General features: G+C 51.5%; 3 protein-coding genes across 3 annotated transcripts; 2 read left to right on the top strand and 1 right to left on the bottom strand.

Moving 5' to 3' along the window:
• Positions 1-561: 561 nt before the first annotated feature.
• NCS54_01507100 (Hypothetical protein) lies at positions 562-2,460 on the bottom strand (the record flags this gene model as incomplete). The annotated part of the gene is made up of 2 exons (XM_053160183.1): positions 562-2,364; positions 2,416-2,460. 2 exons carry the CDS (start codon positions 2,458-2,460, stop codon positions 562-564), a joined length of 1,848 nt encoding a protein of 615 aa, XP_053016158.1.
• A 747-nt stretch (positions 2,461-3,207) lies between these two features.
• NCS54_01507000 (Hypothetical protein) lies at positions 3,208-5,678 on the top strand (the record flags this gene model as incomplete). The annotated part of the gene is made up of 2 exons (XM_053160182.1): positions 3,208-3,685; positions 3,742-5,678. 2 exons carry the CDS (start codon positions 3,208-3,210, stop codon positions 5,676-5,678), a joined length of 2,415 nt encoding a protein of 804 aa, XP_053016157.1.
• Positions 5,679-11,241: 5,563 nt separating this feature from the next.
• NCS54_01506900 (Carrier domain-containing protein) lies at positions 11,242-12,129 on the top strand (the record flags this gene model as incomplete). Its single annotated transcript, XM_053160181.1, has 1 exon — positions 11,242-12,129. The coding sequence occupies one exon, from the start codon at positions 11,242-11,244 to the stop codon at positions 12,127-12,129; it is 888 nt and encodes a 295-aa protein (XP_053016156.1).
• Between the last annotated feature and the right edge of the window lie 364 nt (positions 12,130-12,493).

Raw genomic sequence — 12,493 nt, 5'->3', positions numbered from 1 at the left:
GCGGACTCCATGGGCTCCCTGCCGCGACTCGCGTCCGTATCCCGCCCGAGGGGGAGTCATTCTACCCGGCTTTTGCCTCCGCCCACTGTTGGGTTGACTCGGAGATGAAGGAGCATTTAGCTTCGGAAGGCGAACTCTGCCGAATTCCCGTCGCGCGAGACAACTGGCTCCACAGGGATCAGAGTTGAGATCATTAAATTGATGAGAATTATCTAAGGAGCAAGAGCTCAGTCTAAAAAGGCTTTCCCTCGAGACTAGGAGAAGCCTCTTGGATATAACTGATTCCTGGAATTTTAACTGGAACCCGCGTCTTCCGCGTGTCCCGCGTGTTGCGTGGCAATCGTCGTAGCATAATTTTCCGGTAGACCTAAACACAACACCACGAAAGACTACAAGACAAGGGACTGTAATCAAGAGGAAGAAAATATGTAATAAAAAGAGGTCTCGATAAGCCGCATCATTGCAAATGAGAAGTCGTAGTTAACAAAAAGTGTGAGTTGCAAAGAAAAAAAAAAGACAATAGACAAAAAAAAGAGATCCTCCATTTGATAAAAACCCGTCTCAAGAAACTCTAACAAAGGTGCCCGGGTTCTCGGAAAACCCTGTGATACTGCTGCAGAGAGAGTCAAACATGTCCTCTACCAAGGCCGCATCTACCACTCCGTCTCGAGAATAAAGCAAGCAGACCTCTGTGCTGTCCGTGTCTTGCGGCGTAGTAACGACGCTGAAATCAGCCGCATCTTGTTGTGAGGCAATTGCACCAACTTGGTACGTGTTCCCCCCGATTTCCAGAGCACCTGTCTGAGGCATGCTTTGGTGTTGGACAACAGTGGAAAAGCCGTTTGCTCCGTCATCATCCCAGTCGGTGCACTTGTCAATGATCTGCCTGAAACCGAGTGATTCGTACGGCATGTTGTCCACCTGCTGTTTTTGGATGTGTTGAAGAAGATCCAGTACGGTCCAAGAAGGTTGGTGACAAACGCGTACAGGCACCACATTCAAGCAAGGGCCAATGATAGCTTCAATACCGGGCACGCTGCTTACGTTGCGTCCGCTGATGAGGTGGCCAAACACAACATCGGTCTTGCCCGTGACCTTTGCCAATACCGTTGACCAGGCGGCCTTGACGACAGTGGCGGTGGTAATGTTGAAAGACGCGAGCGAGGGTGTGGAAACAACCCTTTTCAACACTTGTGTAGGAGTAGTGTGGAGCAAAGTACCTTGTCGTGGGATAACATGCGTCGGGGTGGAATTCTTCAGGAGAGCTTTCCAGTACGCGTAGTGGCCCGGATTGATCTTGCCCAATGCCCCGCGGATGTAGGTTGCATACGAGGGTGTGGGAAAGATAGGTTCTCCCTCATAGCAAGCCTTCAATGCCTCAAGGATGGCTGGGAAGCAGACGCCGTCATACTGCGCATGAGATATCCTGATGAAAATGCGGTGTCGTACCGACGATTTGAGTCGCGCCACGACGAACCGGAGGGCGTACTGTTCAGGGCGCGGAACTTCGTCCCGATGGCTGGACCCAAGTTCCGAGGTGAATTGCTCGATATCGTCGACATCGTGGACAGTTAGCTGGGGCTGTACATGACGAAGGATAACCTGCAAGTATCTTTCCCGGTGGAAGACGAAGACGGTGCGCAACACGTCGTAACAGGTCACGACATTTGTGATGCTTTCCCTCACTAGGCCAATATCAAGCGGCCCTAAAGAATCCAAGTGGAAGTAGTTGAGCATCCATCGCGAGTCTAGTAGGCTACCTGCGATGGCCTGGTCCTGAAAGTCGGTTGTTGGGAGGACGTCCATGATGCTGGCTCGGGACACACCTGCAACAGTGCAGACATGATCTCGAACGAATTGCTCAGCATTCTCTTGGCCAAGCATGGAGAAGGGCTGGTATACTTGCTCAGCATCGGTTGATTCCTCGTTCTTGGAGTCTGAGAGGTACGACTTGTCATTGCTTGACGCCGTGTCGTAATCCTTGTATGATCGATCCAGGAGACAATTGAGCATCGACCCAAAGTTGGGATTGTTGAAAATGTCGGCCACGGTGAGTGGTAGTTCTAGCTCTCTAGCATTGCCCACCATTGACATGGCGATAATGGAGTCACCACCGAATTCGAAAAAGCTGTCATCATATGAGATTTCAGCATTTCCAAGGCCCAAAGTGTCTCTCCACAATGCCAACAGCTTGTGGTGAACATGATCCCGGTCACGGGTAGAGGGGTGACATGGGTTGGGCGACGAGAAAACTTCTGCACTGAGATCTGCCGAAGATTCGCTGCTTGTCGAGTTGTGGATTATGGCTTCGCATTTAGAATCGTCATGTTGAAATGCCCAGTGGTCAACCTCATGTGTGTGCGTCTGCCCACCAGTGAGTAGCTGTGGACCCTTGAAGAGCCGCAAGTGGGATACATCTCTCTCATAGTGATCGATGAAATCACTCAGCAAGTCGGACATTGTGATGGTAAGCCCCAACCATAATAATGAGTTCTTTCACTTGCCGCCCGTTCAACCAGTCGTTGGTCCATGTGAGGGCACTCCTTCCCGACATCCGAAGCGAAGATGCCAAGGCTGCTGAAAGTGGATTATTATTGATCCGATCCGCTTGGACGAGATGTCCTGTACACACGTGCAACGCGTCCTTAGCTTCAACTTCTTTAACCTCCAATCAACACAATTACTCCATTTCAACAAAGGCACCCGCCAAAATTTTCCCATTGAGTTTCTTGCTGACCAGACATCATACTTCATGGTCATCGAAGGTCACACGCTTGAACGGGAGTCCTACAGGGAGCCCGAGAAGAGCCCGATCCCCCGGGTTTCACCAGTCGGTTGAGATGTAGTGTACCCGGGGATCTACCTCAGACGTGCAGTGTTCTATGCACAGCATGGGGAGTTTTTCTCGGATGTTTCACTGGACTTGAGACTGTCTATTATGGCTTTGATTACGGCCATAGCATCACCACAACCTCGGGACGTGGACATGATGTTACGCCAGCTGCACAACAGAATGTGCCCGCCAATCAGAGTGCTCAAAGCATCCTGGCCGGCGGCTTTTGCACACTGCTGTTCTTACCAGAGACCAAGGCACAAACGTTGTTCGAGACCACACTTTCCATCCACAACCTTGCCCGCAAGTCGAGCAATGACAATCATGAAAGTCGAGCGAGGAGCCAACATCTTGTGTCTTGGCGCAAGACCCGCATGTCCGTGGACCCTACCATCCTCGATACCATCCTATCGTGGGACCCCGCCTTCATGACCAGAGAACAGGCAGCGAACATCGGTAACACTTATGACAAGATTGTCAGTGAAATGATCAACCACCGAGAGACTCTCATATCAAACCTCGACTGGTTCGGTGACCGAAACGAGCGGCGAGTCCTGGAGTGGAACAGCAACCCAAAGAGCAATGTGCAGGAGTGCATACACCAAGCCGTGTCCAAGCATGGTGCATTGCGACCTGATGCAGAGGCTGTTTGCGCCTGGGACGGGAGCTTTACATACTCCCAACTTCTATCTCTCTCGGATCGCCTCGATTGTCGCTTACAAGCCTCAGGCGTAGGGCCCGAGATCTTTGTGCCGATTTGCTTCGATAAGTCCAAGTGGACTGTCGTTGCAATGCTGGCTATGCTCAAGGCGGCCGGAATCTTGATCCTACACACCCATTATCTCGCCTACAGTCCCTGGCACACAAGGTGCAAGCCCAGACTATCTTGTGTTCTCCCCAGCACCAAGCCATGCTAGAGAGTGTGGCGGCCGAGTTGATCCCCGTCGACGACCAACTATTCATGCAGCTGGCCGAGCACGACGGCAGCGAGGTCGACTGTGGCTCATGGAGCAATGACACTTACATGATTTTCACAAGTGGCACCACGGGAGAGCCCAAGGGTGCATTGATTCAGCATGGGGCCCTCTTGTCAAGCGCCCTTGCTCATGGACCTGCCATGATGATGGATTCCAACACGCGATCACTACAGTTCGCCGCGTCTACTTTTGATGTGAGCATCACCGAGATCCTCACGTGTTTGGTTCTGGGTGGCTGTGTCTGCATACCCAGCGAGAATTCGCGGCTAAACGCCATCGAGGAAGCCATCACGCAGCTCCAAGCCAACTGGGCGCTGTTGACGCCAACCTTTGTCAAATTCATAGACCCTGCCAAGGTGCCGTCCCTCTGCACACTTGTTACTGGCGGTGAAGCCATGACGCAAGCCGTCATTGACTCGTGGTCTCACATCAACCTCATCAACTGCTATGGACCTGCAGAGACGTCTGTTGTCTCGCACGTACACCGAGGTATGAGGAAAGGCAAGAACCCGTTGAATATCGGCCATCAGGTCGGCGTTCATTGCTGGGTTGTTGACCGGTACAACCACGACCGACTGATGGCTGTAGGCGCGACGGGCGAGCTGCTCATCGAAGGCCACACGCTTGCAAGGGAGTACTACAAGGAGCCGGAGAAGACGAGCGAGGCTTTTATTGTTGATCCCGCATGGACACGCAACCAACCACGACAGAATGGCCACAGGCGCATGTACAAGACGGGCGATCTCGTCAAGTACAACCATGATGGTACCCTTCACATCGCCGGGCGCAAAGGCTCTCAGATCAAGTTTCACGGACAGCGCATAGAGCTGGGTGAGATTGAGCATCATCTCAACGCCAGTGCTAGTATAAAGCACGGCATGGTCGTTCTGGCCAAGGAAGGTTTCTGCAAAGGCCGACTCTTGGCCATTGTTCAGCTCGGTGATGCTTTGAACCAGGACCTAGTGCCCAAGGGCCAGCCTTACAAGTTGATTGATGGTCAACTGGAGGACACTGCGCGAGTCAAAATCGCCGAGGCAAAGCAGCTTCTCGCCGAAAGGTTGCCACCCTACATGATCCCTTCTATGTGGCTCGCCGTCGAGTTCATCCCTCGTCTTCAGTCAGGAAAGCTTGGCCGCAAGCAGACTGCGAAGTGGGTTGATGACATGAACGAGGTTCTGTACCGACAACTCAACCCTGTCACGGCCACCGGGTCCTCAGAGGACCTTGAGTTTTCCAGCAAGACCGAGTCGAAGCTACACAAGATCTGGATGCACGTTCTGAACCTCAAAGTGGAACAGTTTGGCCTTGGGCAGTCATTCCTGAGCGTTGGCGGCGACTCCATCTCGGCGATGCAAGTGATGAGCGAGTGCAGGAAACGTGGCCTAGGCCTGACCGTCTCGCAAATCATTGCTTGCAAATCAATCAGAGCACTGGCACTGCAAGTCAAGGATATCGATAGGCCATCGTTCCATATGGAGACTATGGAACAGCCGTTCGAGCTCTCGCCCATACAGAAGCTCTACTTTGCTAGACCCAACCACGCCCATGGCCACTACAGCCAGAGCTTTCTCCTCCGCACAAGCCAGCGCATCCCTGAGTCAGATATGCGCAAGGCCATGGAGACCATTATATCGAGACACTCGATGCTCCGTGCCAGGTTCAGCCAGGACGCCACCGGTGAATGGAAGCAGCGAGTCACCAACGAGGTTGCGTCCTCGTATCGCTTGCGTACTCTAACTCTGGCTTCGAGTGAGGAAGTTGGCCGCTCTCTCATTGACATCCAGACTTGCCTTGAGATTACAAATGGGCCGCTATTGGCTGCTGATCTCATTGACGATCTTCTAGCTCAGTTAACTCATCAAGGGTAGGCTTCAACTATAATAAATAACACATTGTCAACACATCATAGCATCATATCCCAATACTGACGTATAGGAACCTGCACCCTCTCCCTCACTCCCTCTCAGAACCAGGTGGAGAATACGTTGCTAGGACTTCCTTGGGGAGGGGGGTCAAAGATTTCAAGTTGTTGAGTCACAGGGGTGACTCAACAGGAAGGAATAAGGTTTCGGTCGTGAAGATGGAAAGGTTTGGGTTGTGGCTGTTGGGGTGAGTCAACCTGTCAGGAGTACGGGGAGGAACACATCAGTAAGAGCTTGAATGCAACATCTCGGCTGATTGCCAAACTTTGGCTGTTACACGTCAACTTTGAACACAATGACTCTTGTTGGCACAAATGGGAAAGAAGAGCTCTTGCGTGGTCGCGCATCATCTAGTCATTGACCTTGTCTCCTATACAATCATTCTCCAGGAGCTAGAAGAGCTACGGCTACGGCCTGAGGTGGGCCCTGGTATAGATCGCCCCGTTGCCTTTCTAGGTCTTGTGCAAAATGCAGCTGGAGCATGTCGAGACCCAGACGCCGGAGCAAGTTCTGCCAATCCACGGCATCCCTGACGGGAACGCCGGGTATTGGGGAATGGTGGACACGCCCAACGTCTACGGGCAGATAGCCCGTGAAGGCTTCGCAATTGGACCTCGACAAACTTCTCTCTTCCTCTCAAAATGCCACGAGTCGTTGACAACTACGTACACGACTTGTTCAAGCAGCAAGTGATATTGTGCCCTGACGCTGCCGCGATTGCCTCGCAGAGCGTGGTCTTTGTGGTCGTATGTTCTGAGTCGCCACGTTTGTCATCTCTAAGGCTGGTGGCGCATGCGTACAAAGCATATCCTTTAAACCAGCGTGTGTTGTTTCTGTGTTGCAGAAAGTCACTGCTTGTTTGCAATGACATTTATTCAGTGCTACGGCGTAACTGTGAACACCTGTTTGACTCTAGGTACATTGAGTCATTCTCCATGCCCACGTGCGTTGATTAAGAGCCACCCTCACCAACGCCTATAAAAACCTCTCGACCTTCCACTGTCCTTTCTACTCTTCTCTCCTCCATCAAGCCTCTTTCTCTTTCATGAAGCAAGTGGCCATTCAACACCTCAGACAACATCAACAATCACCACCACTGCTTTTCTCTTCCACTACTTTTCTCTTCCACTACTTTTCTCTTCCAAGCATTTGTTTTCTGTATCTTGGCGCCATGCTTGAACCAATCCTCCGCCTCGGCCCCCCTGATCGTGGAAAGATCAAGGCGAAACACATGAAGGCTCTGGTAATGACATCTCACTGGAGTTTCGACGACACCAAGGGCGACGTGGCACCTTTTGCTCGCAACAAGATACCTGCGCGCCTGAAGAACAATGGTCTTTTCAGTATTCCCGAACGCACTGAAGGCTTCCTCGTCGAGCAGAAGGGCTCATCCGGATGGGCGCTGTTCTTTCGAGATGGTGCTTGGTACGATGGTAAGTTTCCACAGCGCATCATTTCATTCACTACCTAACTCTTTGTTTAGTGGCACCTCTTCCCATGAACCGTGTTCGAACCGGAAAAACCTGGCGTTCCTTGAAAGATCAAGTCGCGACTCTTTCAATCTCGAATCCCGTACTTCGCTCGTGGGCATACGACAACCAATCAACTCGTTTGAAGAACTTCATTCGATCTTTCTGGTTCTGCCTTCGCTCGCAACAGGATCTTTTGCTGCGATGCGGTCTCAGAATGGATGCTGGCAACGCGATGTTCGGAAACTCTTTTCAGGATAATATCAAATCAATCATCGACGGTTTTACAGCCCCAGCCATGGCTGCGCTCAGAGACGGTGTCAATATCACAACTTTGAGCCAACTCCCGAAGGTCTCGGCTCAATGGCCAGCTGCAGGGTGTAAGGTCATCTACATTCGCTTGTACACTCACCAGAGCAATGGCAATATCGATGCCTGTGCCATCTACGTAGGACAATCTACCCAAGTTCAGAGACGCCAGCAGAGCCATGAGAACACGACAGCGCAAAACTCGCCTCACTACAATGTTGCTCGAAGGTCATCACCCCAGCACCGACACATGATTCCGCTGATAGTATGGGAGCCTCAAGCCGCGAACTCCATCTCTGCTTCGGTCTTCGACATGGCTGAGCAAACCGTCGTCGCCATGTTCGACAGCTACCATAGCTTGATGAGGCAGCCACCAGCCGCCAACGAATGCTTCGCTGCCCGCACGCTCTATTACAACCAATATTCGACAATCAATGCTGCGAACCATCAAGTTCGATTGAAGACTGGCTGGTCGTACTCCGCACCGTCCGGTTGTAACGCCGCGAGCCCTATGTTTGGAAGAGTCGGGCGCGAAATCGCTGTCTATTGCTACCCCGAGCGTTTTCCAGTTCCGGGGCAGCGTAGTAAGACTGTCTTTCGTGTTCCAAGAGTCTTCAGCAAGGTGATGAACGGCAAGGGAGTCGAGCCCACATGGCACCTTGAATGCGAACTCAGGTTCTCTTGTCCTGATGGAGCCCTTGGAATATTCAATTTCGGCATTCCAACTTCCGTTGTCCAGCATTTCCAGATCACGAATTTGGCAAAGGCGTATTTGGTTTTTGAACTCATGAATGACGGTCAGCCACATGAGGTTCCATACGCTGGCTGCCCAACCGTTGGTCCCTTCAAAGACTTTGGAGCAGCAAGTCGACTTGGAATTCACGTGGAGTGGTTTAACAAAGCATCTGGAAACTGGGTCAAAATCCCATTGCAGATGAAAGCCCCTCGATCACCCTTCGCCCAAGCTGTTCGGGATTCCAACATGCTCAGAGCAATCCACAGTTGGCGCAAAGCTACTGATATCATGCAACTCCTTCAAGGTATTGATTATCAGGGCGATACGCATGGCCTCCGCCGATCTTTATACCCGGGATCAACGAACGTTCAGGTCCTTACCGTCAATCACCTCGAGCAGTCAGTCAAATGGGTTCCACGCGCAAGACAATCGCGCCCTGCGCCAGAACCTGCAAACTTTGAGTATAATGCTCGATTGATGGGAGAGCACTGGAAGCACTCATGGACCCAGGTCAATATCAAGGAAATGCCGCCTCGTGATTCGGACTTTTGGAGATTCAACTCCGATGACGATCGGATGGCTGGGAACAGCTCTGCGATGAGGTGCGATTTGTGCCACTACATGAATTCTAATAATTCAAGATTGAAGTGCGAAAGAGACCCTCGATATTCAGACAGGTATGTCTGCAAGGGTTGCTCACTTCTCAATCGACCCTGCACTTTCACACCACGAAGCAAGGCTCTAGTCCTTTGGGGCGAAGGTCCACCCAGTTTGCCATTCTCCGGCCATTCACGTCTAGCACGATATCCCACGGGACGTCACCGGTTTCTCGCGTTCCACGAGACCTTAACTTGGGAACAGCAAAGTCAAGGCCAGCCCATAGCTTCTCCTATCGAAGGTCAGGATGGCTTGGAACTGATTGGTGATATCGGGGATGAAGATGCTGAAAGCGGCGGAGCTGTAGTTGCGGATGACGTTGAGGATTTGGAGGATGAAGATGAGTAAATGGTTTTATGGGAACCATATGAGTTGTGCTTTTAGAATTTTGCTTCATAGCCTTGCTTTCCTTACGAATGCAAGTCGCGACAGATTTGGGTTTTGGGGGAATACTATTGTTGTTGACTTTGCCCCTGTTGATCAACCAACATATGGAGACAACAAAGTGCAGAATCCTTCATCTCTAACTAACCCGGGCCTTGAAGACGTTGGCTCTGGGCGGTGAAGCTGTGACTCCCAAGTGTGTTGATAACTAGCGCAACTTTTTGTCTTTACAATGTTGCTACGGGCCTTCGGAGTGCTCCGTCAACTCGACCTACAGTGGCGATATTGCTAGGCTAGGAAGAGCCACAAACATCGGCCGTGCCATCGGTAGCGTCGCTTGAGTTGTGGATGATTATGACTATAACTCTCTAGCTCCCATTGGATGCGTAGGTGAACTTGTCATAGACGGCCCTATCGTCTCTAGAGGCTACCTGAATCTGCCTCAGAGGATGCCACGATCCTTTATGCCTCCAACTGCCTGTGTGGAAGGGATACTTCAAGGCGTCGACCTAGATCGCAAGCTTTTCAAGACCGGCGACCTGGTAAGGTACAACTCTAACGGTATTCTTATCTTCTTTGGGTGAAAATATACTTAGGTCAAGCTGAATGGCTAGCGCATTGACCTTGGAGAGATTGAGCATCACGTTGAACAGAACCTCCCTGAGAGCTGGTTGTCTGCTGTGGAGCTTATTGTCTCTCAGGGCAGAAAGTCTCTGGCTTGTTTCGTCTGTGCCGATGCAGATGCCTCTCTCCCCGATAGCAGCGAAGAAAACACTATACTGGACTTGGACAATGCATTTAGGGCTCGCGTGAAAGCGTTAGAGGGGCATCTGTCTATGGTCGTCCCTGCTTATATGGTTCCATCCATGTGGCTGCCCATTCTCAAGATGCCACTCACCCCGTCTGGGAAGTTGGACCGGCGTAGCCTGCGACTACTGGCACAGGCGGTGCCGACAGCACTGATGAGCTCTTACAAGCTGGTATCCAAGTCTGTTAAGGCTCCATTGAGCGAAGCAGAAAGGCAATGTTGGCCGAGGGTGCCCCCCCACTGGTCCGCGGTTTCCAACTGGTCCGAAGCAGAACAGTCTCGGCGCCACATTCCACTCCATAACGGTGGGAGATTGGCCGGCTACAATATCGTTGCCGATGATTCCACCGGTATCTTGCAGGAATTGACTTGGATCGAGCAAGCGAGTTCTAGAAGTCAGCCCAACACTTCCCACATCTTCCTAGCACTGATTACCAGGCTGATTCCCCAGTCTGGATCGGAGATTACTACTGCCAGGAGCCTGGGCACTGACGGTTTTCACCTACTCGGCAGCAGACGACGTTGTCCTTTGAGAAACCGTCACGGGACGTGATGCCCCTATCCCCGGAATCGAGGAAATGGTTGGAGTGAGGTTGGCGACTGTACCGATGCGGATGGTGCTGGAACCTCTTGGCCATCAATCACGGGTCGCGAGAGTCAACCGATTGATTCTGGGACGAGCAGACCAACGAGATGGCTGGCACCAACTTCTACTCTTACCCCCTCATGCTCTCGTGCCACATTGGAGATGGCGAGCTTGACAGTTGACTATTTTGACTCGGACATCATCTCGAGTCTTGCAATTTGCTTCGTATACTTTCGACCCTAGCATGGTGGATATGTTGACGACTCTGATTGTTGGACAGTATGCTTCCCCACAGTTGACAGGCATCCGCGAGCGTCTTGCAAGACACCTGGCGGCTTGGATGATTCCATCCTCGTGGATCGTCGTGAACCGCATCTGTCTCCTTCCATCCGGCAAGCTTGACCGGAGGCGCGCTGTGAACTGGATCGAGGCGATGACTCCTGAGCAACACCAACTGGTTCTCCAGGAAAAGTCTTTATTTGCTTTAGACAGAGAAGCATCAGAGGTTGATGTAAAGCTTTAGGGCTGCCTGGGCTATGGTTCTTAACCTCGAGGTGAAAATGGTGCCATTCAAGCAGTCGTTCCTCCATCTGGGAGGCGATTCCATCTCTGCAATACAGTTGATGGCCGTCTGTCGGTCTTCCAACCTGGGTATCTCAGTTGGCCAAATCATGCAGAGCAAGTCAATCATCGAACTTGCATCTCATGTCGTCACCACCGTCGAAGACGTTGTGCATGACCAGGAGCTGGAGAATGAGTCTTTTGACTTGACACCCATTCAGAAAGTGTACTTTGAGTGTATGGGTGCTGGGTCTACTCATTTCAACCAGAGCATGCTTGTGAGAACCGGACGAGCAATCACTTCCCGAGAGCTGTCGACGGCTTTGGACACCATCGTCAAGACACACAGCATGCTTCGTGCTCGCTTCTTACAAGTCAATGGCAGCTGGTCTCGACGCATAATTGACAACGTCGCTGGCTCGTACACCCTTCGATCACATACGAACGTTGACCAAGATCGCCTCTCTTCATTGATCAAAAAGAGCCAGAAATGTCTGAACATTGTCGAGAGTCCTCTCTTCACCGACAACATTTTTGAGATGGAGGGAGCCAACAACCAAGCGGTTTCATTTATCTCTTATCACCTCGTTGTCGACGTGGTTTCGTGGAATATTATTCTTCAAGATCTAGAGGGAGTCTTATCACCAGCCTCCTACAACCCTATCAAACCACTTTCATTCCAGACTTGGAGCCATCTACAACGCGAGCAAGCTCAGGGAACGACACTTCAGAATGTGTTCCATGATGTTCCGATGCCTCAACAAGATCTCTCTCACTGGGGAATACAAGGCATGCCGAACCTTCAACGCGACTTAACCACCGAAACTATGGAGGTTGCCGTCGATGACTCGCTTCTACTATTGGGTCCTTGCCACGAGGCCCTCTAAACCGACGTTTTCGATGTCTTGATAGCCTCGCTGTTGGCGTCTTTCCGCTAAGCCTTCCCGGACCGCCCCCCCGTGCCCTTAATCTTCAATGAGGGCGATGGCAGGGAGTCCATGGATGACAAGCTGGACCTATCACGCACTATTGGATGGTTCACCACCCTTTTCCCCGTCTATCTGTCCGATTCCTTGCCCCTCAGCCAGATATTCTCGATATTGTGCGCTGAGTAAAAAACTTTAGGCGAAAGCTCAACGTCGGGGGACGCTCCTTCCTAAACTCCAAAGCGAAAACACCAAGGCACCCAACAAAATTTTCCCATTGAATTTTATCGCTTACCAGACACACCACTTCACTGATTGTCAGTTG

The sequence above is a fragment of the Fusarium falciforme genome, chromosome 14 (genome assembly GCF_026873545.1).
Source record: "Fusarium falciforme chromosome 14, complete sequence".
NCBI lineage: Eukaryota > Fungi > Ascomycota > Sordariomycetes > Hypocreales > Nectriaceae > Fusarium > Fusarium falciforme.
This window is presented reverse-complemented; position numbering and strand designations above follow the sequence as displayed.